The sequence below is a fragment of the Panicum hallii genome, chromosome 8, assembly GCF_002211085.1.
Source record: "Panicum hallii strain FIL2 chromosome 8, PHallii_v3.1, whole genome shotgun sequence".
Lineage (NCBI taxonomy): Eukaryota > Viridiplantae > Streptophyta > Magnoliopsida > Poales > Poaceae > Panicum > Panicum hallii.
Window position 1 is genome coordinate 42,022,992 of NC_038049.1, and position 19,499 is coordinate 42,042,490.

General features: G+C 46.0%; 3 protein-coding genes and 1 pseudogene across 3 annotated transcripts; all 4 read left to right on the forward strand.

The window, feature by feature from the left end:
• The first annotated feature begins 2,539 nt into the window (after nucleotides 1–2,539).
• Nucleotides 2,540–3,661, forward strand: LOC112872344 (BTB/POZ and MATH domain-containing protein 1-like). The gene has a single exon (XM_025935439.1). The coding sequence runs from the start codon at nucleotides 2,540–2,542 to the stop codon at nucleotides 3,659–3,661; it is 1,122 nt and encodes a 373-aa protein (XP_025791224.1).
• Nucleotides 3,662–6,630: 2,969 nt separating this feature from the next.
• Nucleotides 6,631–11,288, forward strand: LOC112872345 (BTB/POZ and MATH domain-containing protein 2-like). Its single transcript, XM_025935440.1, has 5 exons — nucleotides 6,631–6,700; nucleotides 6,815–6,946; nucleotides 7,876–8,444; nucleotides 8,855–8,871; nucleotides 10,238–11,288. The coding sequence occupies exons 1-5, from the start codon at nucleotides 6,631–6,633 to the stop codon at nucleotides 11,277–11,279; spliced, it is 1,830 nt and encodes a 609-aa protein (XP_025791225.1). The 3' UTR covers nucleotides 11,280–11,288.
• A 4,031-nt stretch (nucleotides 11,289–15,319) lies between these two features.
• Nucleotides 15,320–16,414, forward strand: LOC112872346 (BTB/POZ and MATH domain-containing protein 1-like). The gene has a single exon (XM_025935441.1). It carries the CDS (start codon nucleotides 15,320–15,322, stop codon nucleotides 16,412–16,414), a length of 1,095 nt encoding a protein of 364 aa, XP_025791226.1.
• Nucleotides 16,415–17,794: 1,380 nt separating this feature from the next.
• LOC112872347 lies at nucleotides 17,795–19,335 on the forward strand (annotated as a pseudogene).
• Nucleotides 19,336–19,499: the final 164 nt, after the last annotated feature.

Consider the following 19,499-nt stretch of genomic DNA (forward strand, 5'->3'; position numbering starts at 1 on the left):
CAGGTGAATGTCTACAACTAATAGTTACAGGAGTTCTTAGCCTCTAAACATCAAACGAGGATTTAAAAATACAAGAAGAAAAACTCTAAAACAAATAAAGAAATCACAAAGACTAAGCTTCAATCCTTCTCTTCGTCCATTTTTCATCCTTGCAAAACCTCTACGCAGCACCAAACCATCACATCTCTCATTTTTTTAGAAACACGATGTCCGAACAGCTGAATAGATAGCACGAAATAGCAAGTCATCAGATGTAGTTTCTCACGTTGTCGCCATCGGAGCTAGCAGAGGGATCGGATCCGGAGCTAGCGCAGACGAGGACCTTGAGGCAGCCGCTCTTGGACTACGCTATGGAGACGGATTGCTCCTGCCGCGACCGGTGGCGCCGTCTTCAGTCAAGAGCTCTACCTCCGGTGAGACGCTGCAGGGTAATCTGAGGATGACGATTGATTGCCTATCGAGGGCTCCATGACCCTATCCACCGCCCTCTCCATCCCTTCTTTCGCTCAGGCATATGGTGCAGCAGCATCTTTGTCGCTACACATCGGGCCATGATTGTCCAAGGCCTACCGTTCAGCGAGGATGAGGAAGTAGAGGGATGGCACGCACAGGAAATAGTGGTCGCGTGGCGCTCGCCCTAGCCTCACCGCTCTTTTTTTTCATCAAGCACATGGTCGAGCATTACCTTTGTCGCTGCCTGTGGAGCCATGATCGTCTGAGATTCACGATTCAGTGAGGATAAGGAAGCTGGCGGACGATGCACACAGAAAATAGAGGACGTGAGCCGCTCGCGCCGGTCTTGCAGAGTTGGCCCTCCCCACTTACCCAGCACAGGAAATAGATGATGCTTTGCAATGAACCTGAAACCTATAAATAAATCATCATGCCTATGAGAACATGATGAATTATGAGTTTTAGACCAAAACAGACCAAGGAACAGATACTACATCATGACTTTTAGACCAAAACAGACCAAAAAATCAATACTTACTTTAGAAATAGGTAGAGATTGACACAAATATGATATTTTTATAATTTTTCTAGCTAGATCCCGTTATAACGCACGGCATATTTGCTAGTCCATCCTAATTAGATAAGTAGATGGGTAGTTATCTGGCGATTGACCAAGAGTGACAACATACCTTTTTACGGCAACTATTCTTCAACAAATAGGGGTTGTAGGATAATTTTTCACCTACTAAAGTGCCTAAAATTTCTAGAGTACTTTTTTTTCAACGTTTTTGCACAAAGAGTGGACTCTGCGCTGCATCAACATGACTTGTACTTCACATTGTCTGTATCAGATTGACCGTCTGATGCTGAAGGGGAGACGCCCTATCGCGGCTATATTTTTTGCTTTTAATGTTCCTACACATGATCTAAGGATATTTTTCTATTTAGAATATTTTTCTATAAATAATTATTATTTTTAATTATTCTTATGTGAATGTACGTCCCGCATGCAATAGCCACATGTATGCAAGGAGCTTTACCTATCTTCTCTTTATTTTATTGTTTATTTTTTCTATTTTTTATTTCTAATGCTCCAGTAAATATTTGTTCACTAGTATATAATCTTTCTTTCTTTTTATTCTTATTTTATTCTCTATTTATTTCTTCTATAGACTAAGTGTGTTTGTTTTAAAGATACTAATATTTGATTTTATTTTTCTAATATGATTTTTCCCTTATTCCTTATCTAATGTGTTTCCTTTTATTCTTTAATTTTTTATTCCACTTTTTATCTATTCTATCTGTACCTATTCTCTTTTTTATATTTTTTATATTCTCCTCTTACTCCTTGTTGTTCAATCTATCCATTAATTTTTTATAGATAGTAATATTTTGTTATGTATTTATAATATAATTGTTCCAGGTGTATAATTTATTTGTTCGCTTTGTAGATTAAATTATTCGATAATGTTGACTTATTTATTCGTGATATTCATTTTTTATTATTTATCACGTACAATCATAATATCTTGTTCGTTATGTTTAATATTTTTGTTCGTAAAAATAATTATTTATTCATGTTGTTAAAATATTTATTTTCAGTATCTAAAATTAATTATTTAGTATTAAAAAATATTTTTTAAAAATATCGTGCAAACATAGGCATGTGTAGTCTTGTTTTGACGATCTTGTCGTAAGAAAAATAATGGTGCAACCCAAATTTAATCTGGATGCTTGGTTTAATAGATATAGTTTTTTTAATTTTGGACTTGCATTCAATGATCGGAGGGATTTGTCGCTTGCGGTGACGTATAGCCACGCCCGAGAGGCCCGGCCATCATCAGGTAGAAAGCATGCCACGAACTCCTGAGTCCTGATCGTGTCGGCGTCGGCGCCGTAAGCACATCGGACGGTAGATAAGCTTGTCGATCGTGTCGGGTTCGATCTCCTAATCTGTGACCGTGCATAAGTCTCTCTCGATCCCTGATCGATTCGCCCCAGCCTCGCTGAAACCGTGCGCAGGCAGATCGCGCCTTGCTCGCCTGTTGGCTTCAGCCCTAGCCCCTTTCGTCCTCCAACCACGCACATGGCGTCGTCCTCTTCCACTTCTGCCGCCGGATCCGGCGACGGCGCACGGGAGACTACCACGACGTCGGAGTTCGTCGCCACGGAAGTGTCCGGGTCGCACGTTCTCACCATCAACGGGTACTCCCGGGCCAAGGGGATCCCCACGAACGAGTTCATCAGCTCCTCCTTTACCTTCGCGGGCCACAGCTGGTCCATCAGGTACTTCCCCAACGGCTCTAGCAGCTCCGGAGGCACCGCCGCCGCCGCCGCCGCCGCCGCCGCTGCCAGCGCCTCCGTCTACCTAGCCTGCGCTGACGACGTCGTGGCACGGTTCACGATCTGCTTCCTCGACGAGGCCGAGGAACGACCGATATGCAGCATGTCCACAGGCGAGTTCAGACGCATGTCGGAGCAAAGGGGCGACGGTTTCCAAATGTTCATCACGAGGGTTGCCTTGGAGCGTTGGCGCAATGTTAGGGACGACCGTCTAAGGATCAGGTGCGACATCACCGTCCTCAAGGTGATCCAACAGAACGAGCATGCCACCACCATGGCGAAGTACGTCGACGTGCCGCCGCCCGACTTGTTTCGGAGTCTTGGCTATCTCCTCTCGACCGGGGACGGGGCGGACGTCGTGTTCGAGGTTGGCGGGGAGACGTTCAGCGCGCATCGGTGCATCCTCGCCGCCCGGTCGCCGGTCTTCAGGGCGGAGCTGTTCGGCCCCATGAAGGAGGGCGCCGCAGCTTCCGTGGGGATCCATGACATGGAAGCGAGAGTGTTCAAGGCCCTGCTCGACTTCATCTACACCGACGTGTTCCCTGACATAGACGAGGGTGAAACCATGGCGGCCATGGCGTCGCATTTGCTCGTCGCGGCGGACCGGTATGGGTTGGAGAGGCTAAAGCTGATCTGCGAAGAGAAGCTCTGCGGCTACATTGACACGAGCACTGCTGGTACGATATTCGCATTGGCCGAACAGCATGGTTGTCATGGGCTTAAGAAGGCATGCTCAGATTTCCTCATGTCCGGCAACAATCTGACAGCCGCCATAGCGACCGGTGGCTTTGAGCATTTGAAGATCAGCTGGTCCTCCGTTCTACAAGAGTTGCTCGTCAAACTCATTGTGAAATCTTCATCTTGAAAAGACCAGCATTTAGGACTTAATCATCATTTGCATTTGGATTGTCAAATGTAACTGCATTATTTAATCTAGTTTAAAGGTCGGGTAACTATATTCGATTGTCACAATGTATATCAAGGGCATTATTTTATATTAATCTGTGTATGATCTAAATTGTGTAGTCAGCGATAAAATAGGACTTGCATTTTTTTTGACTTAATAAAGTATGAACCTGTAAATCAAAGTTCAGAACTCAAGGCGATTTAATTTTGCTTTAGAAAATTTTTGAATACTACTGGTGTCCAAACTCAATGTCATCTTTTCTCTCGGAGCTTGCTTTCTTCTTCGTTCCGATGAGATTTCTTCTCTTGGTAACAAACAAGTGATCTTAAAATCTCACCTATTAATTTTAGAGTCTTCTACGGGCATAGGGATCTCCCGATAAGAATCAGTTGAGAGCCCTCCGCCCCGAGCCTATCCCTTCTATCGGAAAAAAAACCGAGCCGTTCATCTTCCTCACCTCGCTCCGCCCCATCCCGCCCTCCATGGACTCCTGCAGCAAGCGCCCCTGCCTCGCGGGTGTCGAAGGAAAATAAAGCTATTCCAGCAACCATGTATGAAAAAAATAATGATACTGAGTTTCTTCTTTCTACAATAGGAGTATATATAAGACCAAGGATGCGAGGGATGACCTGCAGTCTAATAAAAATAAAAACTCCTGAAAGGATGATAGGTATTAAGATACCTTGTTTCCATCCTTTCGTAATGCCTCGTGAATTGCATCGAATCAAGTTGAAGCATGAACAAACTGGAGTCTACGCATATGAAGATTACACCATCATCCTCATCATATCCCATCACATCATGTCTCCTTTCCCTTGGCCATCTCTCATGCTCCTGAAGGCCGAAGATATCGTGCAGGTCAACTGTCTTAAAAAGCACCCATGTCGCGACATTGTGACAGTTGGCATTCCTATGCCACACCTGCAACTGCGAGGTTCGGCAAGACAATGCCGCGAGGCCGACACCGCCATGGACTGTCTTGATGATTCGGCGGTAGTCGGTGTGGTTTATTGGAGGCCTCTTGATAACAGTTGAGCTGTGCCTATCCAAATCAAACTCGAGTAGGCCATCTGGCTCAGCCATGACATCCTCCTCCTCTTGGCTCCCAGTAGAAATTTTGCAGTAAAGGGCATGGGCGATGAGGGTGCCGGGCTCAATGAAGTCAACACTTCTACATGGACGATCATGACAAATTATATCTCCCCACATGCCAGTCTCCGATGAGTAGACGCAGGCCATGGGGCAGCAATCGTTTGTGGATCTGGACACCGCGACCACCTTGAAGGGGCTCGAGTGGCAGGCGCCGTGCCCGTGGCCCTGCTCGCCGCCGTCAGCGCAGAGCACCGTCCCGTTGAAGACGAACACGTTGGCGAACTCCGGCTGGACGGGCGGCAGCCGGACATGGCCTCCGGTGACAGGATCGCAGACCAAGACGGCGAAGCCGCTCATGCGCGACGTGTCGAGGAAGGCGACACGGCCGTGGCGGCAGGCGAGCAGTTCGATCGCCCGGCCTGCGCCGGCGAGGGCGCGTCCCAGGGAGAAGCACCGGGGAGGGACGCGGTCCGGGGGTTCCAGGATGGGGTGGAACACGAGATCGTCGTTCCCGCTGGGGCCCTGCTCGGAGCCGAAGGGGATGAGGCACTGCTCGAAGAAGCCGAGGAGGGGCGCCCGCCGGTGGTGGTCGCGGAAGCGGCGGAGGAATCGCGCGGGGGAGCGAGGAGGGGTTCGGCGGCACGCGGAGTAGGACCTCGCGGAGGAGGTCGTCGTCGTCGAGCGGCGAGGTGTGTGAAACATGTTGGCTGCACTAGGGTTTCCGGCGGCACCGGCGGGCCGGAGATGGTCGCCAGGAAAATGTCCGGGACAAGCTTTGTAACTACACTGACACAAGCACTGTTGGAACCTAATATCGAGCTCGGGCAATATCTCCAGGAAAGTGTTATTTTTTATTTAGTTTGTACCACACCACCAAAAAAGGAGTCCTATGTGTAATAGATAGATGATTTACAGAATTTCTTTATTTTCCTATCAAGCCACTTGCATTGTGAGCATTACCTCCCTCTGTTTTTATTTACATGTTGTACTAGGTTTGTCCTAAGTCAAACTTGATTAACTTTGACCAAGTCTATAGAAAAATATAGCAACAACTATACTACCCAACCTATACACTATCAATATATATTTCATGGTGGATTCAATGAAATAAATTTGGTATTGTAAATGTTATTATTCTTTTCTATAAATTTAGCTAAAGCTTGACATAGAACAAACCTAATACGATATATAAATAAAAATAGAGAAAGTACCTTGGAAGCGATAAAAGAACCTCTAACTATAGTAACCGTAAGAAGAGACACGTGGCATTGTCGTTCTCTTTATGGTTGGCCTAGCATGCAAATCTATTGCTGGGGAATGAAAAAAATAAATAAATTTCGGTTCACAATTACAAAAATATTCAAATTTGACTGTACATGATTATATATAGGTTGTATAAGCTTTGGTGCACAAATACTAAAGGGTAGCATACTGGTGGAATCTGGGAGTGATTTTTTGCTCGGATTCATGCCAACAATTTCTGGCTTGAATTTAATTAAGCAGGTAACGCTCACATAAATACCATCTCCACTGGTGTGACAAGTTATATAGCAGGACTCGTCAAAGTAGTAAAAAGCTGCTGGTTTCAGTTGCTCTTAGTTTGGTTCTAATCTAACCACCACTAATACGTATTCTCTTAAATCATAGTAGTACGGTTACACCGCTAATTCAATGACTGCCAAAGAAACGTAACTTCATCAACAACACAAAGCCAAACTATGATCCAAGAAATGTACACAAACATCCATACCTGGCCCATCAATGCCATCCATCCTAGGTTTGTTCATCAGCCAGATCCATTGACCCAGAGCTACATACAGGGTAATTTCCCGACCATGGCTCGCAAGGTGATCGTCGCTGCGGCTGCATTTGCCGTCCTAATACTGTCGTTCCTTCTGCCGTCAGGTAACAACAACTTGCTCCTCATCATCTTTCACTCTCCTGCTCGGGATCGACGCCCCGTAAGAATACCTCTCTTACCGGTTAAGCATGCAGGCGTAGAGGCTGGTTTGCAAACAGGCGGCTGCAAGTTCTACCCCAGCAGACTCTCCATCTGCGACTTGTGCAAACCTCGGTGCCAAGACGAGGGCAACGACAGCGGGTTCTGCGACGCCAGGAAGAACTGCATCTGCGTAGACTGCTCGAAACATGGTAATGGCCCGAGCCGGTCCCTGCGGCCAGCGCTAGATGCATATGGACCAACCTGAAAAGATTTACTGCAGGGCTTTGTATATCTGAATAAAAGGTGCTGGTGGTTTTGTGTGGCAATTGTATTGATAAAAATGAATCAAGATATTTTCCATCTTGATCGTCGTTAATTATATATTGCAATCACTAGCCAAGCAACCATATTTCGACACCGTCAAATAATAAGACTGCATTCAAAAGCACTTGGAGTAGCCGGGAGATGTAGCGTGCACATAGCAGATGATACTGCCTCCGTTCCAAATTACAATTTGTTTTGATTTTTCTAGACACATATATTTTGCTATGCATCTAGATGTACACTATATCTAGATACATAGAAAAATTATGTATCTAAAAAAGCTAAAACGAATTGTAATTTGGGACGGAGGGAGTGGATCCATACTTGTCGCTTGGTCAAGTACTGTCAGACCTAATAGGTTGGCATCTCAATCAAAAAATAAAAAATAGATCTAGTAAGTTGAATTTCTATGTCGTGGAAAGTATCATGTAAGATGACATACTATCAGTTAGATCTAATAGGTTGAATTTCTTCCATATACATACTAGGGAAATTAGATCACGTTACATTTTTTTGGCATGTTGCCACGTTAGATGACTTTCCATGTCAGGTTGCAGAACCAAAATAGATCACGTCCTATAGGTTGATTTTTCCCCCCTATCAGTCCTATTTTCCTAGACACAGATAATAGGTAACCTATTTTAATCCTATCCATCCATATATCAGATCCATTAGCAGGTTGAGTAGGCTTGTTCTCTACTTCTCGAAAGATATGTCGAGCACTGCAGCGTCTGTCATCAACAGCGGCGGCGGCGACGCGCTGAGCACGTCGGCGATCGTTGCGGAGGCCGTGACCGGGTCTCACTCGCTCAAGATCGAGGCAAGTTCATCAGCTCCAGCACATTCAGCGTGGGCGGCCATCGCTGGTGCATCAGGTACTACCCTGATGGCGATGGCTTAGACAGTGCCGATAGGATATCTATCTTTCTGCAGCACGATGATACTGATGCTGTGGACGCCAAGGCACGATTCAGGTTCAGCGTCCTCAACGAGATCGGAGAACCAGGGCCATTACCGTTCATCCAAAACGGCCAGCTGAACACCTTCTCCGCCAAGAATCGGTGCTGGGGTTCCAACAAATTCGTCGAAAGGAAGGCCCTGGAGGAATCGGCCTGTTTGAAAGATGATGCCCTTCGAGTCAGGTGCAATGTCACCGTCGCGAAGGACATCCGCTGCACAGAGGCCACCGAGCAGTTCGTCGTCGTGCCGCCATCCAACATGCACCGGCAATTCGGGCGTCTCCTCCAGGCCGGAGAAGGAGCGGATGTCACCTTCGAGGTCGCCGGGGAGATGTTCGCCGCGCACAGGTGCGTGCTGGCCGCAAGGTCACCAGTTTTCATGGCTGAGCTCTTCGGCCCCATGAGGGAGAAGGCCATGAGCTACGTACGCGTCGACGACATGGAGCCTGACGTTCAATTCACTGAGAGAACCAGGATTTAGAACCACAACTCATTTTGTATCTAGCGTGTTTTTCGGCAGCAGTCTGACGTGTTTTGACGACAAGCCATCGATCCAGTTGTTAGTATTATCAAGTTAGAAACTGAACAACTACTACAGAACCGCCGCCATCTTTGCACCCCTCCTCTATTCCTTCCAGCAGTCTCCTCGTCTGGACTTCTTGAGCGACTTTAGCTAAAGCCCTGCCAAACGGTCTATTGAAATAGGACTTCAACCAACCTATAAGCACTAGGGTGCTGAGACTTTTTTTAATGCATCCAAGGAGCTCGCATAGGCTCTCCCCCTACCCCTGAACTTCATGAAAATTTCCATTCCCCTTCGCCCATCGTGAACAGGCGGCGGTCAGTGGCAGGTGGGTGGAAGTACAACATCTACGCGCTGCAAGCCCAAAGATCTGGTGGCTTAAGCCACCAGCTAGGAGCTCGCTGGCATGGCGGTGGTGTAGGGGGAGTCCCGGAGGCGCGCTCGCTTTTGACATGGCTGCGTGGCCTCAGGTCCCCGTGCGCGGTTGGCCTAGGTGCGCGGAGTGGTTGCGTCCGGATGGAGCGGAGCAGAGCAGCATGTTGGGACGGAGCGGTGAAGATGTGGCGGTGGCGGGGGAGCGTCTCGACAGGAACAAAGTGGAGGGGCGCGATTGGAGTGGAGCGGAGAGGCCAGAGTGAAAACAGCAGGTGAGTGGCTATACAATATTTTTTTATAATGATCAAATTCTTTTTCGTTTAAATCTTTATTTATATATATATATGAAAATATTTGGAGTTAACTTTTTTATTCTTTTTTATTTTTATTTTCCTATATATGAAAATCTTTATTTTCTTATATATAAAAATGAATTGAAAGGGTATATATATGACCAATATTAGGTGTGTAGTTTTCACAAATTCAGAAAAGCTGCAAAAGTAGGGTACAACCTGCTTTCAAATTTGTACTATAGGAAAGAGCTTTTTGAAAGCAGCTGCAGAAAAGCTGAATCTCTTTGGTTCAGCTTCTGCTTTCTGAAAGCAGAAGCACGCTGAAAGCAGAAACAGGTTCAGAAAGCTGAACCAAACACACCTAGCGTGGGTGCGGCCTGCTTTGGTTAATTTAGGAGTGGAGTACTTTGGTTGGTTTTTGTCCATAATGGCGAATGCAGATAAGTTAGATAATTTAAATAGAAATCTACATAATATTTTTGTAATGTAGATCGTAAGCAATTTAGGCTAATTTACACCAGAGGTGGTTAGTTTATTAATATTTCAATAGCAGAAGTATGTAATTTATAAGAATTATTGATGGTTACTTAAACACAATGTGATCAGAATAGAAAATCAGAGAAGTTTTTAGATTCAGACGTTTTTTATTAATGATAATTAGATGACTAGCTAGATGTTTCTATTTTTATGTATTTTGAAATTTATTTTTATTTCTAGTGAGGTATATATAGCCATCATATACTAGGTACATAAAATTGACTCAACAAGAGACAATTAGTACGGTGTCCCCATCTTGACCGACCCCCATGCTCATGGTGGCGCCTCGTTCTCCCATCGTCTCCTCGGAACTTCTCGTCATCCACGCTCGAGCGCCTCGATCCCTCCCCGCCGCCTCCTTTGATGAGCGCGCGCATGACCCACGCTCGAAAATCCTCCTTCTTCCCCTGGTTGGCCGCGTCGTCCACATCCACATTCTACTCCCACTATTCGATCCAGTCTCCAACTCTCCTTCCACAACATGTCAAGCTCGTCGGCCATTGTGGCGGAGGCCGTGACCGGGTCCCACGTGCTCAAGATCGAGGGGTACTCCCGGACCAAGGGAATCGGCAATGGAGAGTTCATCGAATCCAGCACATTTGCTTTGGGAGGCCATCTCTGGTTGATCAGATACTACCCGCATGGTTGTGGTTCGGATAACGCTGGTTGGATATCGTTCTTTCTGGAACTCGAACATTCAGATGCTACGAGTGTGAAGGCAAGCTCGAAATTCTGTCTACTCGACGAGATGGGAGAACCAGCCCCATCGCATAGCAGGCATTCGAGCGTCATACGCACGTTCAAGGCTTCAGTACCCTCTTGGGGATATGAAAGATTCATCGAGAAGAAGGCTCTGGAGGAATCAACCTATCTGAAAGATGATTGTTTCAGAGTCCGGTGCGATGTCACCATCTCCAAGGAGTTCCGAGCGGAGGACACCGCGCGGTTCGTCACCGTGCCGCCGTCAGACATGCACCAGCACCTCGCCCGTCTCCTCTCGTCCGGAGCGGAATCAGACGTCACGTTCCGGGTCGGGGAGGAGACCTTCGCCGCGCACCGGGTCGTGCTCGCCGCCCGGTCCCCGGTCTTCATGGCGGAGCTCTTCGGCCCGATGAAGGAGAAGCACAAGACGAGCCGCCCCATCCAGATCTCCGACATGGAGCCAGGGGTGTTCGGGGCGATGCTCCACTTCATCTACACCGACTCGCTGCCGGAGGCGGCGGTGGACACGGGCGACGCGTCGGTCTCGGTCATGGCGCAGCACGTGCTCGTCGCGGCGGACAGGTACGGCCTGGAGAGGCTGAAGCTCATCTGCGAGGACAAGCTCTGCGGCTACATCAGCACTGGCACGGCGGCGACCACGCTGGCGCTCGCGGAGCAGCATGGGTGTAGAGGGCTCAAGGAGGCGTGCTTCAGGTTTCTCAGGTCGCCGGGCAATCTGAAGACGATCATGGGTAGCGATGGGTTTCAGCATCTGACAAGCAGCTGCCCCTCTCTTCTCAGCGAGCTGCTCGCCAACGTTGCTCCCTGAGCTCTGCACTTCGAACAGGCGGAATTTCTAGCCTATCCTTGTTGTCTATGGATGCCAGCATGATGGATGCTACTAGTACTACTACTATTTCTAGTCTACTGTTATGGTTTGACTGTTGGTTAAAGTCACTTGATCTTGCTAGCTATATGTTATATGTATCAGGCTATCAGTTATGAGAACTCAATATACCTATATGCTTGTGTTCATGCAAACTGTTTTATGTTGCATCCTGTGTCCCCTTTTTGTGTGCGCCTCCAGCAGTGACAAGCCGACGACATGGCACTAATAAAAAACTAAATTTGAAGTTGAAATAAAAATTATAAGTTACCAAATATTTCATGTCAAATATAATTAATAATTAGTAAAATTAAAAATAAAAAAAATCAGTAGTTAAATTGTATATGAATTTTAAATAAAAATAGCTAAATAAAAGTATGTGTCAAATATAATTAAGAAATAACTAAATTTGAAAATAAAATATAAAAATAGATATTTTGATTTTTATTCAGCTGGCAAACAAATTACATATGCAAATAGCGCATGTAGAATAAATTTATTTAAGCTACAAAAGCCATGCTAATTAAAAAATATATAACATTAATTTTTACAATAACCTAATAATTTAGTTTAATTCGAAGAGAATGATAAATACAATCAATATATACTTTAACTCTAAACTAAAATGAAAAATGCATTATTCTACATGGATTTGGAATGAAATAAAAAATAAAACTTATGAATATAGAATAAATAAATAACTAAATTATAATATGAAAATGGTATTTAAGTTTCCATTTGTATTTGGAAGAAAATTACTTAAATAAAGAATAGAGGTATCTAAATTTTTCATTCTATTGCCACTACCAGTACGGCATCTATGTTGCTTTTATAACCAATTAACCATTATCTTAATTGCATATATGTAAAGCTTGTTTGAGCTACGGCCTATACTGCAGAGTACAACAACTATGTCATGGCTATTGCCACCTTCTAAAATAGTGCATGGCAAGTCAAAAACTAAAATAATATTCATGGTAAAAGTATTTAAATATAATATAAGCATGAGTGTTCTGAAAATATAAATATAAATATATATAAGATATTCCATTTTCTTCTAAATGCATGTTTTAAAAAAATATTTCACAGGATATGACTGATGTAACAAAATATAGATGACCTCTTAGTTTGGAACATCCAAAAAAGAAATTATAATGACACATTATAGAAAAATATAAAGATTGGAAAAAAAAATAGCTACCTGTGCTATTTGCGTGGAACACCTAGCTAGTTTTTTTACATAAGCTAGATTTCTCGTAATCAGACTCCTGGTGGTTGCAAAATGCAAACACAGCATACAGCAGCCGTGATTCCGTACCCTACTCACCATCGGACCAGCGGTTGCTTCCAACGGTTGCGATCACGCCCTATTGCATAGAGCTCTGCTCGACAATGGCCTCCACGGCGTCCTCGTCTGCTGCCACCGGCGGTAGCAGCACGTCTGCCATGGCTAAACTAAAAAAGAAGATATTTGTCTTATTTAAAAAAAGATTGCAAAAGTAACTTAGTAGTACATTAACGTTAGAAAAAGTAACTTTTCTGTTCCGTACCTTTATTAAGAAAAGTAACTTTTATACTTCGTGAAAGTTAAAGAAAAAGTAACATTGTAGTATATGAATTTTAGAAAAAATTAACTTTCTGGTACTTGAGAGAAAGTAACCTACCAATAGTATATATGATATGAAGTAACTTTCTATCACAACTGTGGTGGAGTATGATTTTTAAATTCGTAATATTAAGAAAATGCATCTAAAATTGGGATATCGCATAAGATTATTAAACGCAGTGAGCTATCACATGAACGGCAGTGGTGGAAAAGTAAGTTCCTTGCAATTGTAGAGGCAGGTTGCCAGTTTGAGTCATCCACCCACCCCCTGGCACCAATTTTTTCTCTCATTTTTTGATCAACTATTGTATGCCGCGGGAGAAATCGGGCTCAGCCCGCGAAAATGTTGGAGTGGGCTATAAAATTGTAGGCACCAGAAAATATTTGTAAATACAAGTTAGGTCCTAGAGACTCGGGTTCAAACATTATATTGCGCACTTTTTTGCTTATTTTTTCAGCTAAACATCTCCGACCATCACGTGCACTATTTTTTGGCTTATTTTTCATATTTTAAAACCCTTCCCCTCATGCTGATCCATGATGACCTTCCCCTTCCCGTACAATAAAAATTCAAAAGATAATAATAAGTTGAATTTAAATATGAATAAAATGACAAGAAGAATATTCTCATGCAAACAAAACATTATGTAGCATCTTACGCTGATGTGTAGGCTCATGTTAACTATAACATATTTTTCTAACCATTATGGTTTAAGCATGATATCAAATCTATGACAATTTCTATTTTCATTCTATGGCGTTTTCAAAGGTTTTTCACAGAAACTGGGTCTAAATTAGAGCCGTATAGGCTATTTGCAAATCTGTTACGAAAATTCATAAATCATCATAGATCCTATCTGTTTATGACGGTTAAAAATTCATAAATCATCATAAATCCTGTCTGTTTATGACGGTTTTTGTAAATGTCACCGAAAATTCGTCATAGATTAACGGATTTCTTGTAGTGATACAGGTTGATGGTATTGAACCGAGGGTGTTCAAGGCTTTGCTTCACTTTGTCTACACCGACTCACTGCTGGAGATTGAGGAGGGCGATGAGATCATACCAATGGCCCAGCATTTGCTCGTGGCTGCGGACAGGTACAACTTGGAGAGGATGAAGCTTCTATGTGAGGTTATGCTGCATAACCACATGAACACGAGCATGGCGGCGACTACACTGGTACTGGCCGAGCAGCCTGGTTGCAAGGGACTTAAGGAGGCATGCCTCAAGTTTATTGCTTCTCCATGCAATCTGAAGGTGGTCATGGCAAGTGATGGTTTTGAACATTTGGCGAGAAGTTGCCCATATCTCTTCAGGGATCTAGCTGCCAATCTTGCTGCGTAGTATTCAACAATTAAGCAAATAATATTGAAGATAACTATTTCTCTCCATGTGGTATGCACCTATCCAAACTAATTAGTATAGTGTTATGTTAGGTTGCATGCCAAATTTTATTCTTTTTGTGATCTATTGCATTTCAGAGCAAGAAAACCTAAAGATTATGCCTCTTTTTTGCAATGGACTAAACTAATATATTAATCTGATCAGTTGGGTAAAAATAATTTTGTCAACGTAAAATTACCTATTATTTAGAATCTACCCGTACATTTGAAGTTGATACATTATTAGTGATAAAAACAAGACACATAAATCAAATAATTTAGGTCCTGTATACAATTTTATCTGAATGTTTCTAGCTCAGTCCAGACCTAAATTTGCGGCCCTAGATCGGTCTGATGCGATATCAATGGGAGTTTATACCCCCACCATCTTTTGGAAGTTGTTAAGCTACTTCTCTTCTAGCGCAATAGGCACATTTCGACTATTTTTCAGTCCACCAACGATAGACCATTTTTATGTGTTCCTTTATTCTAATATCATGTTTTGTTTCGAAATTTTTATATGCTTCAACATTCTTTTAAATTTCATTGACGATTTGCGAAACCTAACTCAACATTTTATTTGGAAAAGTGGAAACAATATACCAAAAAAGTCGCCAAGACATCTCTGTCAAAAGGCCACTAAAAAAATTTCTGTGATGTCACATAATTATATACAGCCCCTGGGGCTTCGTTTGTCCTCAAGATTGTAGCAAAGAGATATCACAGAAACTGGAAAAAGAAAGTACCCAACAAAAGTTGGAAACCAATGCAGCCTATATATGTAACTAAACTAGGAGCAAATCTTTCCTATCAAAGTTTACGTCCTTGTTGCAAAAAGGTTCACTTCATGATCTCAAGTAGAGGCCGCCATGCACAAGAAGCCTATGCGAACCCGCAGAGGAATCCGAATATAAAAGTTGCCGGACGCTCGATCTCCTCCTCTGCATCGCATCTCGCATTACACGACCGCCGGCCAACGCCATCGTACCCGATGTCGAGCTCTCTAGCGTGTGCCGGCGGCGGCGATGGCGGCGGCGGCGGCAGCGCGTCGACGACCGTGACGGCGACCGGGTGGCACGTGCTCAAGGTCGAGGACTACTCCCAACTGAAGGGGATCGGCGTCGCCAGGCGGATCAAGTCAAACCCGTTCGTCGTCGGAGGCCGCAGCTGGTGCGTCACCTTCTTCCCCGACGGTTCCAGCGAGGAGACCGTCGATTGGGTGTGCATCGGGCTCCGTCTTGAGCGCCGGCGGCGGCACCACGACGACGACGACGGCATCGCTGTGGCACGAGCCAAGTACAGTTTCCTCGACCAGGTCGGCGAGCCGGTGCCGTCGTCCACGGTGGGAGGCACCAGCGTCCGCGTCTTCTCGAGACCAGGCCAGTCATGGGTCCACCCGGAGTTCATCAGGAGGGAGGACATGGAGTCGTCCCACGTCAGGGACGACAAGTTCTGCATCAGGTGCGACGTCACGGTCATCGAGAGGAACTGCTGCCAGGTGCCTGCGACGGTGCCGCCGTCGGACCTGCGCCGGCACCTCGGGGACCTCCTGGCTGCCGGTGCCGGAGCGGACGTCGCGTTCGAGGTCGCCGGCGAGACGCTCGCCGCCCACAAGGCCGTGCTCGCCGCGCGGTCGCCGGTCTTCAAGGCGGAGTTCTTCGGCTCTCTATTGAAGGAGAACGCCGCGACCGCGACTCATGTGAGGATCCATGGCATGGAACCAAGGGTGTTCAGGGCCATGCTCCACTTCATCTACACCGACTCGCTGCCCGAGATCGGCCCTGACGAGAGGATGGCGATGGCGCAGCACCTGCTGGTGGCCGCGGACAGGTACGACATGGAGAGGCTCAAGTCGATGTGCGAGTTTGTCCTATGCATGCATGTTAGCGAGGATGTGGCGGTGAGCACACTCGTGCTCGCCGAGCAGCATGGGTGCCATCAGCTCAAGGAGGCGTGCTTCAAGATCCTCGGGTCCTCTGGCAAATACAAGGAGCTGCTGGTAGGGGATGACTTGGAACATCTGGCGAGCAGTAGCCCCTCCCTTCTCGTCGAGCTCTGTGCAAGGCTTGGTCTGGATGAGCTCTGACCTCTTCGTCGAAAACGTGGAATGGAGCAGCAGAATAGCTAAAGGCCTATCCTTTTTCTTTCTTTTTACATAGCAAATTGCTCGCTATTTGTGTTCTAGTAATGAGTTGTTAAATTTAATTGATCATTGTTATAAATATTTGTGTCCCTTTTAGGGCTGCTTGATTTGCGAACACAAGTGCGAATAGTTAGTTCAGTGTGCCGAGACCAATGTTGCTATTGATGAAGTTATGGTTTATGTCCGTAGTAGACACTGAGCATCATCTTGACCTGGTGTTGCCGTCGGTCACATATCCTCGCGATGTCACAAAAAAGTTTTCAATATGGTTAAAAGTATTCAACAAAAAGGTGGAAAGCATGTAGCTTAATTTAAAAAAACAAAGAAATACGACATCAGACATTTCATACATCCTGGGAATACTATCAGAATTTAACAACATGTGTGCTGTAGGTTTTTCAATAAAGGAGGCTTTATTGATCGTAGCCGATTACATCAAGGTGATGGTATCATACTAACACCAAATTAAAGCCACGCCTCTACGCATGATTTTGTCTCAACGTATCTTGATATGATCCGACATCTGTTGGAGAATGGATGGAATATATTGAAATAAAATTGAAAAGTTTAAATCTTGGGCCGTGTTGCGTGTACGTCTTACAAAAATGAGAGGGGCTAGCTAGTAAGAAACATAATGTGGATCCATCACAACAAGTAACATAGTAGGGCACGACTGAATTGGCAGTCGTACTAGTACTCTGCAGCCGTAGGGCATAGAGCTGGGTTCCTGTCCACAACGTTGCAAACCAAACCGTCCGAGGCATGTGTACGGATAGCTTTTTTTGCCCCCACAAAAGAGAACACTTATGCCACGATGACATTGGACTATGAATCATCGGAGAAACTTGATAGAACCTGCCACAAAGTTCGTATCCACCACGACAGAGAACGAAACAAGATTCTTCCGAAGGTTGTTGAATTGGCATGGTTACTGAAATCTTTCAGAAAAAAACAATTGGTTACTGAAAAGACAGCAGATGTCGCTATTCGTCTGATAAGGAATAGGTTCGAGTATACATTTGCACTTCTGGACACTTTCAGTTTGGCGTCTTTCCGTGAATGAAGTGAACCCGTCCAAATTTTTGTAGTACACGTCTGGGACGGCAGCTTACCGTAAAGGTCATTGGAAACTTGTGCATGGATTTGGTAAAGGTGAACATAGAAGAATCCTTGCCGTCCATGGCTAGTACGATGCATCGACGTCTGCTACAAATACACGACCACCATCTCCTCTCCCTGAACGCCAATCTCGTCTCACGTTTGCCTTTCATTGCCTTTGCCTTCTCTACTTAGGGAGAAGAGTAGAGAGCACCAAGTCCACACATGGCTTCATACTCCAACGCCGCCGCCAGCGGAACGGCGTTGACGATCTCCGCCAACACGGCGACCGGATGGCACGTCCTCAAGGTCAGGAGGTACTCCCAGACCAAGGGCGTGGTCGGCGTCGGCAACGCCTTCAGCAGCTCCGCCGCGTTCGCCGTCGGCAGCCACCGCTGGCGCGTTGAGTACTACCCGGACGGCTACACCTAGACCGTAGACGACTGAATCTCCTTCGACCTCGCCCTCGACCACCCCGACGCCGCGGCCAGCGTCGTCAGGGCGGAGTACGTGTTCAGCCTGCTCGACCGGGCCGGAGCGCCAGTGCCGGAGTACACCAAGACCTACGGCGTGTGCGCGTTCTCGGCAGCCGTGCCGGCCTGGGGCTTCGAGCGATTCGTCAAGAGGGCGGAGCTGGAGGCGTCGCCGTACCTCGACGACGACGACAGCTTCAGCGTCAGGTGCGACGTCACCGTGTACAAGGAGAGCCCTGCCGAGATGATCACCGCCGCGCCGTCGTCGGGAAGAGCTAGCAGGCTGCGTGTTGGACTCATCTTGTTCTTTACTGCATTGTTGGTTGCGTATCGTTTGGCCGTGCTCCTGTGTTAAGTGTGGCACGGATCGAGTAGTCATCATCAGGATTCAGGAGTACTCCAAGTTAGTTTTGTTTCCACTATAATAATCGGTCTCGATCGTGTCCTGGGGTGCTTGCAAGTGGATGCAATAGTGTTTGCTCGTTCATGTAATCAGATTGTGAGATTGTCAAGAGCAAAAGGAAGGCTAAGCGATCGATAACGCAATTCGGATAGAACTAGGTTTCCAAGATACTAGTGAAACATGGACGGTTAACGATAGATAATGCTCTAAGATTTAACAAAGACACGGCCTTTTGTTCAATTACTCTAGGTTAGCAAAAGAAGCCCCTGCGTCCATATGTCTACCTCTTCTGAGCGCACTGCCGGCGGCGGCTCGTCGACCAGCTCCACCGTGACAACAACCGATTTACTAGGTGCCCTTGACATGCGATGCGACGTGACGTTCGAGGTCGCCAGCGAGCTGTTCGACGCACACAGGATCGTTCTCGCCTCTCGGTCGCCGGTCTTCAGGGACCAGCTCGCCGGCCCGATGACGCAGGGGACGGCGACGGCTCGCGTACGAGTCGACGACAATACGACATGGAGGCGAGAGTGTTCCTGGCACTGCTGCGCTTCATCTACACCGACTCGCTTCCTGATAACAAGATCGACGAGGGCGACAGAGCGGAGATGACCAAGAAGCTGCTGGCGGCGGCGGACAGGTACCGGATGCAGAAGCTGAAGCGTATCTGTGCCGACACGCTGCTCGGCTACGTCGACTCCGGCACGGTTGCGGCTTTCCTGGCGTTGGCTGAGCAGCATGGCTGCCAGGGGCTCAAGGAAGCATGCTTCAAGTTCCTCGAGGTTCCTGGCAATCTGAGGTTGCTCGTAGAAAGTGACGGCTTTGATCGTTTGGCGACGAGCTGCCCTTCTGTTCTTAAGGAACTGCTACTCGCCAATCTCGATGCCTAACCTCTTCAGCTTGGAAGAGGTAATTTTATTTATTATTATTTGTAATAAGACGGTCAGATTAGGGGAGTTTTCCCTAATGCTTTGCTTTCCTTGTTCGCGGATCTAAACTGTATGCTGGATTCTTCCTTATTGTTCCTTTTTGTTATCTGTATTTGTTTCTGTCA

Excerpts from the sequence above, each read along its gene's own strand:
- LOC112872346 (XM_025935441.1), top strand. The coding sequence starts at position 15,320 with ATGTCGAGCTCTCTAGCGTGTGCCGGCGGCGGCGATGGCGGCGGCGGC.
- LOC112872345 (XM_025935440.1), top strand. The coding sequence starts at position 6,631 with ATGGCTCGCAAGGTGATCGTCGCTGCGGCTGCATTTGCCGTCCTAATA. Across the intron at positions 6,701-6,814 it reads GTCGTTCCTTCTGCCGTCAG|GCGGCTGCAAGTTCTACCCC; the intron begins GTAACAACAACT and ends GTTTGCAAACAG. Across the intron at positions 6,947-7,875 it reads CGTAGACTGCTCGAAACATG|ATCGAGGCAAGTTCATCAGC; the intron begins GTAATGGCCCGA and ends CACTCGCTCAAG.
- LOC112872344 (XM_025935439.1), top strand. The coding sequence starts at position 2,540 with ATGGCGTCGTCCTCTTCCACTTCTGCCGCCGGATCCGGCGACGGCGCA.